Source organism: Panulirus ornatus, chromosome 11 (genome assembly GCF_036320965.1).
Source record: "Panulirus ornatus isolate Po-2019 chromosome 11, ASM3632096v1, whole genome shotgun sequence".
NCBI classification, from domain to species: domain Eukaryota; kingdom Metazoa; phylum Arthropoda; class Malacostraca; order Decapoda; family Palinuridae; genus Panulirus; species Panulirus ornatus.
In genome coordinates this window covers 17,339,182-17,360,645 of record NC_092234.1, presented here as the reverse complement: position 1 = coordinate 17,360,645, position 21,464 = coordinate 17,339,182, and the positions used below count along the sequence as shown (strand labels likewise).

Below are 21,464 nucleotides of genomic sequence, written 5' to 3'. Positions count from 1 at the left end.
CATGCCTTACATCCTCGATAAAAACTTTTCACTGCTTCTAACAACTTGCCTCCCACACCATATATTCTTAATACCTTCCACAGAGCATCTCTATCCACTCTATCATATGCCTTCTCCAGATCCATAAATACTACATACAAATCCATTTGCTTTTCTAAGTATTTCTCACATACATTCTTCAAAGCAAACACCTGATCTACACATCCTCTACCACTTCTGAAACCACACTGCTCTTCCCCAATCTGATGCTCTGTACATGCCTTCACCCTCTCAATCAATACCCTCCCATATAATTTACCAGGAATACTCAACAAACTTATACCTCTGTAATTTGAGCACTCACTCTTATCCCCTTTGCCTTTGTACAATGGCACTATGCACGCATTCCGCCAACCCTCAGGCACCTCACCATGAGTCATACATAAATTAAATAACCTTACCAACCAGTCAATAATACAGTCACCCCCTTTTTTAATAAATTCCACTGCAATACCATCCAAACCTGCTGCCTTGCCGGCTTTCATCTTCCGCAAAGCTTTCACTACCTCTTCTCTGTTTACCAAATCATTTTCCCTAACCCTCTCACTTTGCACACCACCTCGACCAAAACACCCTATGTCTGCCACTCTATCATCAAACATATTCAACAAACCTTCAAAATACTCACTCCATCTCCTTCTCACATCACCACTACTTGTTATCACCTTCCCATTTGCGCCCTTCACTGAAGTTCCCATTTGCTCCCTTGTCTTACGCTTTATATTTAACTCCTTCCAGAACATCTTTTTATTCTCCCTAAAATTTGATGATACTCTCTCACCCCAACTCTCATTTGCCCTCTTTTTCACCTCTTGCACCTTTCTCTTGACCTCCTGTCTCTTTCTTTTATACATCTCACACTCAATTGCATTTTTTCCCTGCAAAAATCGTCCAAGTGCCTCTCTCTTCTCTTTCACTAATAATCTTACTTCTTCATCCCACCACTCACTACCCTTTCTAATCAACCCATCTCCCACTCTTTTCATGCCACAAGCATCTTTTGCGCAATCCATCACTGATTCCCTAAATACATCCCATTCCTCCCCCACTCCCCTTACTTCCATTGTTCTCACCTTTTTCCATTCTGTACTCAGTCTCTCCTGGTACTTCCTCACACAAGTCTCCTTCCCAAGCTCACTTACTCTCACCACCCTCTTCACGCCAACATATATTTATTTTATTTATTTTGCTTTGTCGCTGTCTCCTGCATTAGCGAGATAGCGCAAGGAAACTGACGAAAGAAATGGCCCAACCTACCCACATACACATCCACACACGCAAATATACATAACTATACATCTCAATGTATACATATATATACACACACCAACATATACATATATACACATGTTCTTAATTCATAGTCTGCCTTTATTCATTAGCATCACCACACTGCCACACATGAAATAACAACCCCCTCCCCCCTCATGTGCGCCAGGTAGCACAAGGAAAAGACACCAAAGGCCACATTCGTTCACACTCAGACTCTAGCTGTTATGTAATAATGCACCAAAATCACACCTCCCATTCCACATCTAGGCCCCACAGAACTTTCCATGGTTTACCCCAGACGCTTCACATGCCCTGCTTCAATCCATTGACAGCATGTCGACCCCGGTATACCACATCGTTCCAGTTCACTCTATTCCTTGCACGCCTTTCACCCTCATGCAAGTTCAGTCCCCAATCACTCAAAATCTTTTTCACTCCATCTTTCCACATCCAATTTGGTCTCCCATTTCTCCTTGTTCCCTCCACCTCTGACACATATATCCTCTTGGTCAATCTTTCCTCACTCATTCTCTCCATGTGACCAAATCATTTCAAAACACCCTCTTCTGCTCTTTCAACCACACTCTTCTTATTACCACACATCTCTCTTACCCTATTATTACTTACTCGATCAAACCATCTCACACCACATATTGTCCTCAAACATCTCATTTTCAGCACATCCACCCTCCTCTGCACAACTCTATCCATAGCCCACGCCTCGCAACCATACAACATTGTTGGAACCACTATTCCTTCAAACATACCCATTTTTGCTTTCCGAGATAATGTTTTCGACTTCCACACATTCTTTAACGCTCCCAGAACTTTTGCCCACTCCCCCATCCTATGACTCGCTTCCGCTTCCATGGTTCCATCTGCTGCCAAATCCACTCCCAGATATCTAAAACACTTTACTTCCTCCAGTTTTACTCCATTCAAACTTACCTCCCAATTGACTTGTCTCTCAACCCTACTGTACCTAACAACCTTGCACTTATTCACATTTACTATCAGCTTTCTTCTTTCACACACTCTGCCAAACTCAGTCACCAGCTTCTGCAGTTTCTCACACGAATCAGCCACCAGTGCTGTATCATCAACGAACAACAACTGACTCACTTCCCAAGCTCTCTCATCCACAACAGACTGCATACTTACCCCTCTTTCCAAAACGCTTGCATTCACCTCCCTAACAACCCCATCCATAAACAAATTAAACAAACATGGAGACATCACACACCCCTGCCGCAAACCAACATCCACTGAGAACCAATCACTTTCCTCTCTTCCTACACGTACACATGCCTTACATCCTCGATAAAAACTTTTCAATGCTTTTAACAACTTGCACCCCACACCATATATTCTTAATACCTTCCACAGAGCATCTCTATCAACTCTATCATATGCCTTCTCCAGATCCATAAATGCTACATACAAATCCATTTGCTTTTCTAAGTATTTCTCACATACATTCTTCAAAGCAAACACCTGATCCACACATCCTCTACCACTTCTGAAACCACACTGCTCTTCCCCAATCTTATGCTCTGTACATGCCTTCACCCTCTCAATCAATACCCTCCCATATAATTTCCCAAGAATACTCAACAAACTTATACCTCTGTAATTTGAGCACTCACTTTTATCTCCTTTGCCTTTGTACAATGGCACTATGCAAGCATTCCACCAGTCCTCAGGCACCTCACCATGAGTCATACATACATTAAATAACCTTACCAACCAGTCAACAATACAGTCACCCCTTTGTTAATAAATTCCACTGCAATACCATCCAAACCCGCTGCCTTGCCGGCTTTCATCTTCCGCAAAGCTTTTACTACCTCTTCTCTGTTTACCAAATAATTCTCCCTAACCCTCTCACTTTGCACACCACCTTAACCAAAACACCCTATATATTCAACAAACCTTCAAAATACTCACTCCATCTCCTTCTCATATCACCACTACTTACCATCACTTCCCCATTAGCCCCTTTCAGGATGTTCCCATTTGTTCCCTTGTCTTATGCACTTTATTTAACTCCTTCCAAAACATCTTTTTATTCTCCCTAGAATTTAATGATACTCTCTCACCCCAACTCTCATTTGCCCTCTTTTTCACCTCTCGCACCTTTCTCTTGACCTCCTGCCCCTTTCTTTTATACATCTCCCAATCATTTGCATTATTTCCCTGCAAAAATTGTCCAAATACCTCTCTCTTCTATTTCACTAATAATCTTACTTCTTCATCCCACCACTCACTACCCTTTCTAATCAACCCACCTCCCACGCTTCTCATGCCACAAGCATCTTTTGCGCAAGCCATCACTGCTTCCCTAAATACATCCCATTCCTCCCCCACTCCCCTTACGCCCTTTGTTCTCACCTTTTTCCATTCCGTACTCAGTCTCTCCTGGTACTTCCTCACACAAGTCTTCTTCCCAAGCTCACTTACTCTCACCACTCTCTTCACCCCAACATTCTCTCTTCTTTTCTGAAAACCTCACATTATATCATTATACATAACTGTTGTTTTCAGCATCAACGAGGTTGTGCCAGGAAATAGATGAAAAATGGCCCATCCACTCATATACACATATATGTACTTAAATGCCCACATATGCACATAAACATATCAACATATATATACATATACATACACATACACAGACATTACATACATACACATGTACATATTCATACTTGCTTGCTTTCATCCAGTCCTGTCGTTACTCCACCATACAGGAATACAGCATCACTATCCACTGCTCCAACAAGGTAGCGCCAGACATACAGACAAAAAGGGCACATTCGTACACACTCAGTCTTTTATTATCATGTGTAAATCACTGAAACCAAAGCTCCTTATCCACATCCAGGCCCCCAAGACTTTCCATGGTTTACCTCAGACACTTCACATGCCCTGGTTTAGTCCACTAACAGCATGTTGGCCCCGGTATACCACATAATTCCAATTCACTTTATTCCTTGCACACCTCTCACCCTTCTATATGCTCCAGCCCCAATCCCTCAAAATCTTTTTCACTCCATTCTTCCACCTCCAATTTGGTCTCCCATTTCTCCTCGTCCCCTTCACCTCTGACACATATATCCTCCTTGCCAATATTTCCTCACTCATTCTCTCCATGTGTCCAAACCATTTCAACACACCCTCTTCTGCTCTCTCAACCATACTCTTTTTATTTCCACACATCTCTCTTACCCTTACATTACTTACTCGATCAAACCACCTCACACCACATATTGCCCTTGAACATTTCATTTCCAACACATCCATCCTCCTCCGTACAACCCTATCTATAGCCCATGCCTCGCAACCATATAACATTGTTGGAACTACTATTCCTTCAAACATACCCAGTTTGGTTCTCTGAGAGAACGTTCTCTCCTTCCACACATTCTTCATCGCTCCCACAACCTTCACCCCCTCCCCCACCCTGTGACTCACTTCCACTTCCATGGTTCCATCCACTGCTAAGTCCACTCCCAGATATCTAAAATACTTCACCTCCTGCAATTTTTAATGTGCCAATATAAAAAATATTCAAAATTTTTATGAGTAATGCCCATGAGATATATGACAGCCACCGACATGGAATATGGCCAACACTGAAAATTACAGATTTCCGAAACTATACATATTTATGTTAAACCATAAGATGGTAAAATTCATCCATGTCATAAATGGAAAGGAGATGAAGAGAGGGAGTGAGGGAGGGAAGGAGGAGGAAAGCATTACTGAGGACCTTTCTGCCTTAACCTACAAGAGCCAATCTTACCTTGTTTCTGAACGGAGTAGATCCTCAATGCTGTAAGAGTCCCATGAATGGGGCCCTAGGGTTACATAATTAACTAACTATAGGAACAGCAAATGAGAAAGATGAGGAAATAGAAGCAATGATAGGAATGGTGGTGGTGGAAAATTAGCATTCAGTGCTACAAACAAGGCAGAATGTGCTACTTCACTCATCAAACTTCCTCCTACCAAACCATTCCTGTTTGTAGTGTATGCTATATTTTCCCATATTTCCAAGATATCAGTCATGATCAGCATGTTCAAGTAAGAAATTTATCTAAAATATGACTAAACCCTTTCCCTAACAGTCCAAGCAAGTTTGCCTCTTACTTTGGTATTTAATTCTGCAACTAGCCAAAAAGAGAATCTCAAAAGTCACTCAAGGTGAAAAAAAGGGAATTCTGTGCATCATTGCCAATCTGTTATTTCTGCAATTTGGAGAAGTGGCTTCTGTTAAGTTCCTTTATCAAATTCAACCAATTCTTAGGAAGAGTAGTTATCAAGGGTGAACAAAGATTTGAGAATATGATATTGTGACTTTTTTTGCCATAAAATAATTCATCCATAATTTTATGCAATTGGGAGATAAAAATCCCATTACACAAGAAGAAACCAGAATTAAAGAGAAATGGAATTTCTTAACTGCCTCTTCGCCACAATTCTTAATCTACTGAAACAGAGAATCCTACAAATATACTTAGTAGGAGTCTTCCCTAAGATGTGACTGAATAGGAATAAGAATGCACCATAGACGTGAAACAACTATGAAACATTTAGGAGGCATAGGACATGCTTCTTCAATGAAATTTCCGTTTCAAATCATAATAGTATACATTGCCTTGAAGAAAGTGCTCTGCTTAAACATATTTGTAACTGGAAGAAACAAAGTACATGAATCAAACCAAAATATCACTTGAACAGTTACTTTGGCCATCAGAAATTTCTTAGGGAAAAACCCTGCTACGAAAAGAAAATTAGTGCTTTACCTTTTCTGTTTTTTCATCAACATTTGAAGCTGCTTCATCAGTTTTCCCACCAGCTTCAGAATCCTCTGTTACCAAGCCTCCCTGTTCATCAGCATCATCATCTTCTGCAACAAAATCAATATCAAACATAAGATGGCACATCTATACTTCGTAATTTTCTCTATCTATACCTCCAACACTTGTTCCTACCTGGAACTTCCTCAAGAGGGTGGCCACAGCAATTGAGTTTAAATAACTAGTGAACTTCAGTGCTGCTTCTTGACCTCATCCTTAACAAGCCAATGCCAGAAGGGCAACTCTAATGCAGTGTTTGCAAAGGCTCCTACCTAATGGTCCTACTGACTACTTCTACCTACTGCTCCTGCTAATGTTCCTACCATTTACCTTGAACTAAAACTTCCTAAAACTGCCTAAAACTTCCTTCCTACTACTTCTATCTACTGTTCCTACCATTTGCAGAGCTAGCGTATTGTGCTCACCTCAGGAAAATCTAGAGGTATGAAGAATAAGCTGTGTGAGTAAAGTGTTGTCAAGCACTATGTATGACAAGGAGAGACTTTATGTTTGTAGATGTAAACAGAATACCAGTGGTCCACATGTGGATGTAGCATAAAGAAAGACAGCTGCCTGGGTCAAAGGAGTGCAACTTGACAACCGCTGAAGTGCTGGTTCATTATGCAGCCATCACTAACCCTCCTAATACCCAGGTGGGTTACTGGTAATATACTTTCTTTGTCATTAGCTGCCTACCAATAGCTGCAATTCCCACACTAAAACTTTGCAGGGGAGCTAAGAAACATTTTCACCAGCAGACATTCTATTCAAGCTGTATTCACTTATTCAACCATATGTCAACCAAACAGCTGTGTTCAAAATATCTGCTGAAAAATTCTTCTGGTTCATGAGGGTCTCACATATATACTCTACACAAATACCAATCAATCATACTTAAAAAGATGTTTTGATCCTGTGAAAGGTAAGTTTTTAAGCTAAGACCCCTCAAACTGTATCCTAATTTCATGCAGTTTCATGCTACTGAGTTCACCCTAAGCACATATGGAGAATCTATTACTAAAAATGCCAGTCAAACTAAATGCACACATAAATAAGCATTCTTAGTGCAGTGGTGAATATCTACTTAAAAACAATTCTTTACTCAGTTTTTGTCATAACCATCTTGGAAAGGGTGTATAGAGGGAAAATGGAAATGATGAATGCAAGTTGTGGAAGAGCATGGTAAGGACAAGAATTAATGACAATAATCAAGGAATAGGCAAAGAACAATATGCAATTGTGTTATCACCGAGAGTATCAGAGGGTGTTACAAGGAATGGATGGAATGGATCCAGAATTGTGTGGGTGAAAGGAAAGACTGGAATCATGAATTAGGCAAGGCTATTTGTATGTGCACATGGGAATATGAAGACTGTGCAAGGTAAGGATAAAATGAAGCATTTCTAAAAAATTTGAATGACTGTAAAAATGGATTTGAGGGGAGAAAGGTGGTTGTAATGGGAGATATAAATGCAAAAATTGGATGTAATGAAATTGGTGAGATGGTCGGTAAGTGGGGAGTGCCTGGAATAAATGAAAATTGAAGTTATCTTGTGGATATCTGTGCTCAGAGGGGTTTATTCTTCAGAAACACCTTTTTCTGCACAAGATAATCCACAGATATGTGGATAAGAAATCATGGAGGAGAAGAACCTATCAAAGGTAAGAAGCTGTATGCAGATTTTAAGTATCTGAAGAAAACATATAACAGGGTCAAGTGGAATGCTTTATGGGATGCGTTAAATATACATTGCATAAGGGGACAACTGTTGGATGGTGTGAAAGCCGTTTATAAAGGAGCAAATGCATGTGTAAGAGAACAGAGAGATGAAGAGTTGAGTAAAAGTTTCAGTATAAATGTGGGTGTGAGGTAGGGCTGTGTGATATCACCATGGCTTTTTAACTTATATATGGATGGAGTGATAAAAGATTTGATAGCAAAAGAAGGGAAAGAGGGTTCAAAGATGGAATAAAGTGGTGAGTTATAGTAACTACTGACCAATATTAGCAAGGTAGTGTCAAGAACAGACATCTGAGCCTTTGGGGAACAATCCACACCTGGCCCCCTTCTCTGTTCCTTCTTTTGGAAAAGTAGAAACTGGAGAGGAGGATTTCTAGCCCCCACTATCACCCCGTTTAGTAAACTTCTACCACATGCAAAGAATATGTGGGAAGTATTGTTTCTCCCCTATCCCAAGAGATAATATATATATTTACATTCTACTTAATTGCTGTCTCCTGCATTAGTGAGGTAGTGCAAGGAAACGGACGAAAGAATGGCCCAAACCCACCCATTTACACATGTATATACATAAACGCCCACACATGCACATATACATACCTATACATTTCAACGTATACATACATATACATACACAGACATATACATTATGTACACAAGTAAATATTCATAGGGTGGATGGGACCATGGAAGTGGAAGCGAGTCACAGGGTGGGGAAGGGGGGGGAAAGTTCTGGAAGCACTGAAAAGTTAGTGGAAGGCGAGAACATTATTTCAGAGAGCAAAAATGGGCATGTTTGAGGGAATGGTGGTTCCAACAATGTGATATGGATGAGGCATGGGCTATAGATAGGGGTGCGCAGAGGAGGGTGGATGTGTTGGAAATGAAACGTTTGAGGACAATATGAAGGCAAGCAAGTATGAATATGTACATGTGTATGTATGTAATGTCTGTGTATGTGTATGTATATGTTGATATGTAGATGTGCATGTTGATATGTAGATGTGGGTATTTATGTACATATATGTGTATATGAGTGTATACTATATTTGAGGACAATAAGTGGTGTGAGGTGGTTTGATCGAGTAAGTAATGAAAGGGTAAGAGAAATGTGTGTGATGGTGAGAGCAGAAGAGTGTGTATTGAAATGGTGTGGTCACATGTATGTATATGTAGATATGTATATGTGCATATGGGGGCAGTTATGTACATATATGTGTATATGAGTGTATATCATATTTGAGGACAATATGTGGTGTGAGGTGGCTTGATTGAGTATGTAATGAAAGGGTAAGAGAGATGTGTGGTAATAAAAAGAGTGTGGTTGGGAGAGCAGAAGAGAGTGTTGAAATGGTTTGGACACATGGAGAGAATGAGTGAGGAAAGATTGACAAAGAGGATATATGTGTCAGAGGCGGAGGGAGCAAGGAGAAGTGGGAGACCAAGTTGGAGGTGGAAGGAAGGGGTGAAAAAGATTATGAGCAATCGGGGCCTGAACATACAGGAAGGTGAAAGGCGTGCAAGGAATAGAGTGAATTGGAATGATGTGGTATACCGAAGGTAATGTGCTGTCAATGGATTGAACCAGGGCATGTGAAACGTCTGAGGTAAACCATGGAAAGTTTTGCGGGGCCTGGATGTGGAAAGAGAGCTGTGGTTTTGGTGCATAACACAAGACAGCTATAGAAAGCGACAAAGTATAATATATTCATTTATTCATTATACTTAACTGCCATCTCCTGCGTTAGCGAGGCAGCATAAGGAAACAGATGAGGAATGGCCCAACCCACCCAAATACACATGTATATACATAAACGCCCACACATGCACATATACATACAAATACATTTCACCATATACATACATATACATATACATATATACACATGTACATATTGCTACTTGCTGCCTTCATCCATTCCCATCACCATCCTGCCACACACAAAATAGCATCCCCCCACCTCCAGCAGGTAGTGCCAGGAAAAGACAAAAAAGACCATATTCGTTCACACTCAGTCTCTAGCTGTCATGTGTAATGTACTAAAACCACAGCTTCTTTTCCACACCCAGGCAACACAGACCTTTCCATGGTTTACCCTAGATGCTTCACATGCCCTGGTTCAATCCACTGACAGCATTTCAACCCCGGTATACCACATAGTTCTGATTCGCTCTATTTCTTGCACACCTTTCACCCTCCTGTATGTTTAGACCCCGATCACACAAAATCTTTTTCACTCCATCCTTCCACCTCCAATTTGGTATCCCGCTTCTCCTCGTTCCCTCCACCTCTGACACGTATATCCTCTTCGTCAATCTTTCCTCACTCATTCTCTCCATGTGTCCAAACCATTTCAACACTCTTCTGCTCTCTGAACCACACTCTTTTTATTACCACACATCTCTCTTACCCTTTCATTACATACTCGATCAAACCACCTCACACCACTTATTGTCCTCAAATATAGTATACAGTCATATACACATATATGTACATAAACACCCCACATATGCACATATACATATCAACATATACATACATATACATATACATACACAGGCATTACATACATACACATGTGCATATTCATACTTGCTTGCCTTCATCCATTCCTGACTCACTTTCATTCATTCCCAGCGCCACCCTGCCCCACGAGACACAGCACCACTACCTCCTTCAATAGAGATGTGGCACCAGGAAACATATGAAGAAAGAGCACATCCGCTCACATCTATTCTCTAGCTGTCATGTGTAACGCATTGAAAACAGAGCTCCCTATCCACATCCAGGCTCCACAGACCTTTCCATGGTTTACACCAAGCATTTCACATGCCCTGGTTCAATCCATTGATGGCATGTCGACCCCAGTATACCACATCATTCCAATTCAGTCTAATCCATGCATGCCTTTCACCCTCCCATATATTCAGGCCCGTGTCTCAAAATCTTTCTCACTCCATCCATCCACCTTCAATTTGGTCTCCCGCTTCTCCTTCTTCCCTTCTTTTCTGATACTTATATCCTCTTTGTCAACCTTTCCGCACTCATCCTCTCCATATATTCAAACCATTTCAACACACCCTCTTCTGCTCTCTCAACCACACATCTCTCTTACCCTTTCATTACTACTCAATCAAATCACCTCACACCACATATTGTCCTCAAACATTTCATTTACAACATATCCACCCTCCTCCCCACAACCCCATGTATAACTCATGCCTTGCAATCATATAATATTGTTGGAACACCTACTACTTGAAACATATCCATTTTGCTCTATGAGATAACATTCTCTCTTTCCACACATTCTCTATTGTTCCCAGAACCTTCACCCCATCCCCCACCCTATGACTCACTTCCACTCCCACGTTCCATTTACTGCTAAGTCCACTCCTAGGCATCTAAAACACTACTTCCTCCAATTTTTCTCCATTCACACTTACATCCCAACTAACTTGTCCCTTGACCCTGTTGAACCTCACAACTTTGTTTTTATTCACATTTACTCTCAACTTTCTCTTTTCACACACCTTTCCAAACTCAGTCACCAACTTCTGCAGTTCTCACTCAAATCAGCCAACAGTGCTGTATCACTTGCTAACAACAACTGACTCACTTCCCAGGCCCTCTCATCCCCAAGAGACTGCATACTTGCCCCTCTCTCCAAAACTGTTGCATTTATCTCCCTCCTCATCCCATCCATAAACATATTAAACAAACATGGTGGCATCACACACTCCTGCTGCAGACTGACCTTCACGGTGAACCAATCATTCTCCTCTCTTCCTACTCATACATAAGCATTACACCCTTGTTTTGGGCCAGATGTTCCTAATCACATATCCTTTTTCAGTACACTCTTCAAAAGCTAATCACCATTTTCCTTCACAACACTAGGTGCCCCATGCTCCCCATTTATACCCTCAACTGCCACATTACTCAGTCTTGTATTCAAATAACTCATCAACAACAGTTGCTGACACACTCTGCTCCTCCCAAAAGTACCACCTCTCTCCCTCACTCTTCTCTATACCATGTGCATAAGCACTAACAATCAGTCACCTGTCATATCTTACTTTCTTTTTCATCCACATCAATGTGGGATTCATTTTCTTACACTCACACATTCCCACAAATCCTCCTTTAGCAGAAGTGCCACCCTTTCTCTGTTCTTACCCACACACTAACCCTTGAGTTTACCCTTAAACATATCCAAACCATTCTTTCTCCTTCCCCTTGAGCTTAGTTTCATTGAGCTAAATCATCCAGGTTATTCTCCTAAAAGATAGTACCTACCTCTATTTTCTTCTCATCTTGGTTACATTCACACACATTCAGTAAATTCCTGCCTGAACCTTCAAGGAGGCTGAGCACTCCTCATCTGGCTCCTTTCTATGTTTTAATTTTTAGAAATGGCATGCAAGGAGGGGAGTTTTTCAAACACCCCACTCCCACTCCTTTTAGTTGCCTTGTGACAGGCATGGATTGGGGAGAAAGTGCTGGCCTATATTTTACTACCATATGATCATTATCTTGTGGAGGCGAAGGTCAAGATTTGTAGAGGTTTTCAGAAAAGAAGAGAGAATGTTGGGGTGAAGAGAGTGGTGAGAGTAAGTGAGCTTGGGATGGAGACTTGTGTGAGGAAGTACCAGGAGAGACTGAGTACAGAATGGAAAAAGGTGAGAACAAAGACATAAGGGGAGTGGGGGAGGAATGGGATGTATTTAGGGAAGCAGTGATGGCTTGCGCAAAAGATGCTTGTAGCATGAGAAGCGTGGGAGGTGGGCAGATTAGAAAGGGTAGTGAGTGGTGGGATGAAGAAGTAAGATTATCAGTGAAAGAGAAGAGAGAGGCATTTGGATGATTTCTGCATGGAAATAATGCAAATGAGTGGGAGATGCATAAAAGAAAGAGGCAGGAGGTCAAGAGAAAGGTGCAAAAGGTGAAAAAGAGGGCAAATGAGAGTTGGGGTGAGAGAGTATTATTAAATCTTAGGGAAAATAAAAAGATGTTTTCGAAGGAGGTAAATAAAGTATGTAAGACAAGGGAACAAATGGGAATATCAGTGAAGGGGGATAATGGGGAGGTGATAACAAGTAGTGGTGATGTGAGAAGGAGATGGAGTGAGTATTTTGAAGGTTTGTTAAATGTGTTTGATGATAAAGTGGCAGATATAGGGTGTTTTGGTCAAGGTGGTGTGCAAAGTGAGAGGGTTAGGGAGAATGATTGAGTAAACAGAGAAGAGGTAGTAAAAGCTTTGCGGAAAATGAAAGCCGGCAAGGCAGCGGGTTTGGATGGTAATGCAGTGGAATTTATTAATAAAGGGGGTGACTGTATTGTTGACTGGTTGGTAAGGCTATTTAATGTATGTATGTCACATGGTGAGGTGCCTGAGGATTGGCAGAATGCTTGCATAGTGCCATTGTGCAAAGGGGATAAGAGTGAGTGCAACTTTGAGCAGCGGCAATATCATAACCAAAGAGATAGGAGGTGCTACTGTTGTGAAAAGTGAAAGAGGCTTGATATTGCAAAAAATTATCAAGTTTCAGCACCTCAAGGGGATACTCTAGTTTTACGGAAGTAGCCAAATCTCACTCCACCTTCTTGTGCCATCTTTAGTACACCCAATAGGGGTGGAACTAAAGGGGGAGGCATTGTCCAGTTACATCAGGGCAATACTTTTAGATTCTGCCAAACACCTGAGGTGTACCGTTACTTTTACTTTTTTGACAATTTTGAAGCCTCACTTCCTCTGGGGAACACTGAGATGGAATTGCCCTCTGCCAGTAACCTGTCAAGAGTATGGCACAAAAGGCTAAGTGGCACTGGAATCTACCAGTTATGCTGAAGGTTAAAAGAGGAGAGCATTTGAGGCGATGGTGCTGAATGTGACTCAGATAATTGGTGAGGATAAATGGAGGGAGATTGTGGAAAGGTTTAAAAATTGTAGCATGGATGTGCCAGGGATTGGAGAAACCCATATCTTTTGGTGGGGTGCTTGGTGTGTAGATGGAAATCATGAATGCAAGTTATGGGAGGGCATAGAAGGTGGTGTTGAAAATTATCAGGGAAAAGAAAAAGAAGGATGTGCAATTCTGCAATCACCTAGAATAGGGGAGGATGTTACAAAGCATGGATGGAATGGATCAAGAATAGTGTGGTTGAAAGGAAACATTGGCATTGTGAAGTATGCATGGGTATGTATAAATAAGCCTGTGAATATGAAGATTGTATGAGGTAAGAATGAAATGAGGCTTTCCTGGAGGAACTTGAAAGAATCTTTAAACAGTTTTGAGAATGACAAACATGGTTGTATTGGGTGATATGAATGCAAAAATGGGATGTGATGAAACTGTTGAGATAGTTGGTAAATGGGGAGTGCCTGGAGTTAATGAGAATGAAAGCTATCTTGTGGATATATATGCTGAGAAGGGTTTATTCCTTGCAAACACTTTCTTTCACAACAAAATGATCTACAGATATACATGGATGAAGAATGATGGAAGAGAAGAGCAAAAGGCTTTGACTGACTATGTAGCAGGGGATGAAAGATTGAGAAAGGCTGTGCTGGATGCTAGAGTCATATAAAGATTCTTTGGACACTGATCATTTCACAGTTCTTGTGAGGATGAAGATCTGCGAGAACTGGAGGTATGGTGTTCTAAAAGCTTAGATGGAAGTGCAGTGAATGCAAGAATGCAGTCATGGGTGAATGAGGTGTTTAAGAAATACTAGTAAAGGTTGTAGAATCAGTAGCTGGATACAAAGTTGTGAGATACAGGAATGAAAAGGGCAGTGCAGGGTGGACAGAAGATTATAAATGCTGAGGAAGAGAAGAAAAGTCATATGGTAAATTGCTCAATAGGAATGTACCAGTGGAAGTTAAGCAAAGGAGGAGGGAAGAACACAAAATACATAAGTGGAATGTTACGAAGCTGAGGAAAGCAAACAAAGAGTAGATGAAGATTTTGGAAGAAAGTTAAGAGAAAAGTTTCAGGATAATAAGAAACTATATTGGAAGAAGGTTAAAAAGGAAAAAGTGCATGTAAGAGTGAAAGTGTTAATGTGAGAAATAAGGAAGGGGAATTGCTGAATCAAAAGAAGGAAGCAAAAGAAAGATGGAAAAAGTATTTTGAAGAACTGATGAATGTGGGAGAATGAGAAGCAGCAGCTTTTACATGCATGGGAATGAAGGATGGAAGGAAGAGGATACAAGTGCTGGGGCCTATTGCAAAAAGGGAAGTAAGAAGGATAATAATAAGGCTGAAGTCAGGAAAGGCACCTTGAATGGATAAGATTACAGCTGAAATGCTGAAGTGTGGAGGAGAAAGTGTGATAAGAATGGAAGCATCTCATATGTAATTTAGCATGGAAAAAGAGGGTTGTGCCTGAGGATTGGGTGAAAGCTATTATCATCCCTTTATTTAAAGGGAAAGGTGTTGAGGATGTATGTAGCAATTAAAAGGGAATCAGTCAGTTAAGTATAGTAGAAAACATCACCTTCTATGCCCTCCCAGAACTTTCATTCAAGATTTCCATCTACACACCATGCACCCACCAAAGGATATGGGTTTCCCCAATCCCTGACAGTGATGGAAGTGACTGAATAAGTGAAGAGCATGGGGGGTTTAGGAAAGGTAGGGGATGTGTGAATCAGATTTTTGTAGTATGCAGAATAAGTGAAGAGTAGGGGATTTTAGGAAAGGTAGGGGGTGTGTGGATCAGATTTTTGTAGTAAAGATTACTGTGGAAAAGTACTTAGTGAAAGGTAAGAAGTTCTATGCAGCTTTTATGGATCTGGAGAAAAGGTATGACGAGTTGAATGGAATGCTTTTTGGGATGTGTTAAGAAAATATGGTGTTAGGGGACATAGGGGTCAAGTGTTGGATGGTGTAAAAGCCTTCTCTAGAGGAGAAAATTATTGTTAAACAGTGGATGGAGAGCTAAGTGAAAGTTCTAGGATACATGTAGGTGAGAGGAAGGGCTGTGAGAAGTCATCATAGCTTTTTAATATGTGTATGTATGGATGGAGTGATAAGAGAGATGAAAGCAAAACTAGGGAAGGGGGGGGGGGTCAGAAAGATGAAGTGTGGCAGTGAGATATGGTGGCTAGTGGCAAACCTGTTTGGGGGTGATACTGTGTTGTTTGTTGAGAGTGAAGATTAGTTGTAGAAGGTTTTAAGTGTGTTATATGAGAAGTGTAAGCATAGGTAATTGAAGGTAAATGTAAGTAAAAGTAAAGTAATGGTGTTTGAAAGGAAACAGAGTGAAAGTATTAATTTTGTAAAACCATATAAAAGTGAAAGAGGAAAGTGCTTTAAATTGTGCTTTGGATATGGGGGAAAAAGACTGGAAGAAGTGAGGGAATCTAAAGTATCTGGGAGCTGTCTTTGGTCAGTTTCAAGGAATGAAGCACAGAGGTAAAGAATCCAGGCTGTGGAAATGAGTTATCTGAGAAGAGCATTTGATGTGACTAGATGGAATGAAGATAGAAATGAAAGGGTGTATGATAGATATGGTATGGCAGGGGAAGCAAAGGGAGTGAATTGAGGAGTGGTAGAATGGGTGAAACATACTACTCTGGGTATGTGGAAAAAATTCATGACTCAGAGTTTACAAGGAGAGTGTACAATAGTACAATTAATGGGGATGGTATGATTAGAAGACCACCTGTGACATGGGCAAATAGAGTGGAGGAATACTGGAGGGAGAAAAACAGTGGAAAAATGCATGGAATGGTGCATGCAAGGGAGGCATGTAAGGACAGGGATAAGTGGACACAGGCATCAGAGTTAGAGATAGATAGACAGATACTTTAGTATGCAAATTCTTCAGCAGTCCTAGTGATAATCATACAGCCTCCCAACCATGCATAAACTCAAAGATGACAACTAATTTTCACTGAACAATAAAATATAATAGCAAAGTGACTAACTCACCCAATATCTTTGTCACCAGCTGCCCTAACTTCTCCCCAACAGACACAGTCATTTTCCCTGGATTTTCCTTTGGATTTTTTGGTGGTCTGCCTGGGCCTCTTCCCCGCCCTCGACCTCTCCCACGGCCTCGCCCACGACCACGTCCCCTGTGAAAAAAGAGCATTAAACTGATAATTTATTTATGCATATGCAAAAATATCTGCAAAAATCACAAATACTGTATGAGAGAAACCAAAAACTTATGATCAATTGCAGAACCCATGGTAATTTCAGATGGATATCATCCTGTCTATCATAAATCTACATTAAATGAAAACAGTATCCCATGTGCAGACCTCATTATATCTGAACTTGATATCACTAACTTAATTAGAAAACAACAGTATTCCTAGCTAACATGCTCAGTAACCTATTTGACTAAGTATTCAATGAAGATTTCCATGTTCAAGTTCAGAACCATATTCAAGAGTACAGCAGTCCTTGTGTTAAGTATACAAGTTGGCTTCAAAGGTCTCCTACCCCTAAAATTATCAGAAACCAAGCTGCTGCACTGTTCCTCTGCTAAGACAGGCTACTAGACAGCATGGCCCACTGGCAAATATAAACACCACATCCTGGTCTAGGAAAATGTGTACACTTATCCAATACCACATTACATTTCTCCAATGTACAATCTATAGTGCCTTAAATATTTGGAACATTTTTTCTTTCCTTTCTTACTGTACCTTTTAAATTCTGTCTTCTTTGCTTCTTGTGTCAACAAGGAACCTATCTTTAGAGAAATTTGGGAACCATGCTTGCCATGAGTTTCCAAGCATAAATTATGGAGAAATTTGGAGACCATGCCTGCCATGAGTTTCCAAGCATAAATCATGATATAATTATCCCATCAGCAAATCCAGGGTAAAACCTAAGTGTTTTCAATCACATTCAGTGTTCAGATTTTTTTAGCGTCAGTTGGGCTGTGAAAGGTATCTGCACACTTCCTAGCTGTGCTACTTCCCTACTAACTACTTACATTCCAATCTAAGGGGCTCCTTTGTGATTGCAAGGAAGCCAGTTATTTTTCTGAATACTTTGTTCTGTGTTGTTTGCAGGGTTGATAATCAAGCAGGTCAGGTGTAGTTCAGGGTGGAGCAAACAAATTGTTTAAAGAGGATATTATCCAACACTAGTTAATGTTTGAAGTGCATTTAGTCAGTTACTTTTGTGTGGATGTGGAGAGTGAATGTCATGTGAGTTGTATGCAATGCAAAAGGTAATTGGTGTGAGTGGGAGTGATTGGCCATCAAGGTATTGGGAGTGTGCAGACTGGATTCATATCTGTCTGGGGTAAAAAGGGTAACAGAAGACTTCTGTGGAGAGACAGACATTCTGTTCTGGGTGAGCAATAGTTCCAATATTGTAATGCTATGTTGCATTTTTGTAGTTTCTTCTGCAGTGGTAGGGTGCTGTGATGTGACTGTAAGGTCATATGCATATAACAGGATCTTTATAATGTGGTTTCCAGGAGGTTGTGGGGTGTCAAAATGAATGAAAGTGAAGAGGATTGGGGAAAGAACTGCTCCTCTGGTCACCCTGAAAGGTGATGTTAAGGTGAGTATTCACTCAAATTCACACCCCAGTTAACAAGCCTCTCTCCAATCCTAAACCTAATAACATTGCTCTTCTATCTATCTATCTATATCTCTGACACCTGTTCCCTTCAGGAACTCCCTCAGTGAGGTGGCCATGGCAAAAGAGTCTCCATAACTAGTGAACTCTAATGCCACTTCTTAGCCTTTACTACTTCACTCTTAAAAGAACTCAGGTAGAGGGCCAGTCTAGCAGTGTTTGCAGAGGCTCCTAATGTTCCTACTGACTACTTCTATCTAATGTTTCTATCTAATATTCCTACCTAAATGTTCGTACCTACTACTTTCATATATTGCTCCTACCATTTTGCCCAAAGGCAGGGCTAACACATAGCACTCACCACAAGAAAATCTGGAGTTACAAAGAATGAGTTGTGTGAGTTAAGAGTTGTCAAGTGTGGTGTGTGACAGAGAGAGATATACTGTATGTCTGAGTAAATAATACTGGCAGTCCATGTGTAGGTGAGGCAGAAAGAAAGAGAGACTGACAATAAGGTACATGTGTCAGAAGTGGAGTGGACAAGGAGAAGGGGGAAGCTGAGATGGTAGAATGTAGGAAAAAATATTTTGAGTGATTAGGTCCCAAACATGCAGGAGAAAGGCATGCACAGAATAATGAACCGTAGCTTCTGGTATACAGGGGGCAACGTGCTACCACTGGAATGAACCAGGCCATATGAAGCAGCTAGAGGAATCCATGGAAAGGTCTGTGGGGCCTGGATGTGGATAAGGAGCTGTGGTTTCAGTGCATTACACATGACAGCTAGAGAGTGAGTGTGAACAAAAGAGGCCTCTTTTTGTCTGTTTTCCTGGCACTACCTCGCTGAAGTGGGGGGTAGCAATGCTGTTTCCTGAGGGAAGGGGTGTCACCAGGAATGGATGAAGGCAAGTAAGTATGAATATGCACAAGTGTGTACATGTATATGTCTGAGTATATGTAAGTATATGTGTATATGTTAATATGTAAAGGTATGTATATTTACATGTATGGGCATTTACGTGTATATATATTTTTTATTATATTTTGCTTTGTCGCTGTCTCCCGCGTCTGCGAGGTAGCGCAAGGAAATAGACAAAAGAAATGGCCCAACCCACCCCCATACACATGTACACACATACACGTCCACACACGCAAATATACACACCTATAAATCTCAATGTACACACATATATACACACACAGACACATACACACATACCCATGCACACAATTCACACCGTCTGCCTCCACTCATCCCCATCGCCACCTCACCACACATGGAATACCATCCCCTTCCCCCCTCATGTGTGCGAGGCAGCGCAAGGAAAAGACAACAAAGGCCCCATTCGTTCACACTCAGTCTCTAGCTGTCATGCAATAATGCCCGAAACCACAGCTCCCTCTCCACATCCAGGCCCCACACAACTTTCCATGGTGTACCCCAGACGCTTCACATGCCCTGATTCCATCCACTGACAGCAGGTCAACCCCGGTATACCACATCGATCCAATTCACTATTCCTTGCCCGCCTTTCACCCTCCTGCATGTTCAGGCCCCGATCCCTCAAAATCTTTTTCACTCCATCTTTCCGCCTCCAATTTGGTCTCCCACTTCTCCTCGTTCCCTCCATCTCCGACACATATATCCTCTTGATCAATCTTTCCTCACTCATTCTCTCCATGTGCCCAAACCATTTCAAAACACCCTCAATTGGGAGGTAAGTTTGAATAGAGAAAAACTGGAGGAAGTAAAGTGTTTTAGATATCTGGGAGTGGATCTGGCAGCGGATGGAAACATGGAAGTGGAAGTGAATCATAGGGTGGGGGAGGGGGCAAAAATCCTGGGAGCCTTGAGAATGTGTGGAAGTCGAGAACATTATCTCGGAAAGCAAAAATGGGTATGTTTGAAGGAATAGTGGTTCCAACAATGTTGTATGGCTGCGAGGCATGGGCTATGGACAGAGTTGTGCGCAGGAGGGTGGATGTGCTGGAAATGAGATGTTTGAGGACAATGTGTGGTGTGAGGTGGTTTGATCGAGTAAGTAACGTAAGGGTAAGAGAGATGTGTGGAAATAAAAAGAGCGTGGTTGAGAGAGCAGAAGAGGGTGTTTTGAAATGGTTTGGGCACATGGAGAGAATGAGTGAGGAACGATTGACCAAGAGGATATATGTGTCAGAGGTGGAGGGAACGAGGAGAAGTGGGAGACCAAATTGGAGGTGGAAAGATGGAGTGAAAAAGATTTTGTGTGATCGGGGCCTGAACATGCAGGAGGGTGAAAGGAGGGCAAGGAATAGAGTGAATTGGATCGATGTGGTATACCGGGGTTGACGTGCTGTCAGTGGATTGAATCAGGGCATGTGAAGCGTCTGGGGTAAACCATGGAAAGCTGTGTAGGTATGTATATTTGCGTGTGTGGATGTGTATGTATATACATGTGTATGGGGGTGGATTGGGCCATTTCTTTCGTCTGTTTCCTTGTGCTACCTTGCAAACGCGGGAGACAGCGGCAAAAAAAAAAAAAAATATATATATATATATATATATATATATATATATATATATATATATGTGTGGGAGGAAAGTTGTTAGAAGCAGTGAAAAGTTTTTATCGAGGATGTAAGGCATGTGTACGTGTAGGAAGAGAGGAAAGTGATTGGTTCTCAGTGAATGTAGGTTTGCGGCAGGGGTGTGTGATGTCTCCATGGTTGTTTAATTTGTTTATGGATGGTGTTGTTAGGGAGGTGAATGCAAGAGTTTTGGAAAGAGGGGCAAGTATGCAGTCTGTTGTGGATGAGAGAGCTTGGGAAGTGAGTCAGTTGTTGTTCGCTGATGATACAGCGCTGGTGGCTGATTCATGTAAGAAACTGCAGAAGCTGGTGACTGAGTTTGGTAAAGTGTGTGAAAGAAGAAAGTTAAGAGTAAATGTGAATAAGAGCAAGGTTATTAGGTACAGTAGGGTTGAGGATCAAGTCAATTGGGAGGTAAGTTTAAA

General features: G+C 41.3%; 1 protein-coding gene across 2 annotated transcripts in view; it reads right to left on the bottom strand.

Annotated features, from left to right (window-relative positions):
• The window catches only part of LOC139751341 (uncharacterized), a 144,929-nt gene that overhangs the window by 98,750 nt on the left and 24,715 nt on the right, over positions 1-21,464 (bottom strand). For both annotated transcript variants that reach the window (XM_071666696.1, XM_071666695.1), the window contains exons 6-7: positions 16,858-17,003; positions 6,120-6,223 (exon numbers count right to left, since the gene is read on the bottom strand). In XM_071666696.1, the coding sequence (XP_071522797.1) occupies positions 6,120-6,223; positions 16,858-17,003 (250 nt within the window). The remainder of the gene's footprint in view (positions 1-6,119; positions 6,224-16,857; positions 17,004-21,464) is intronic.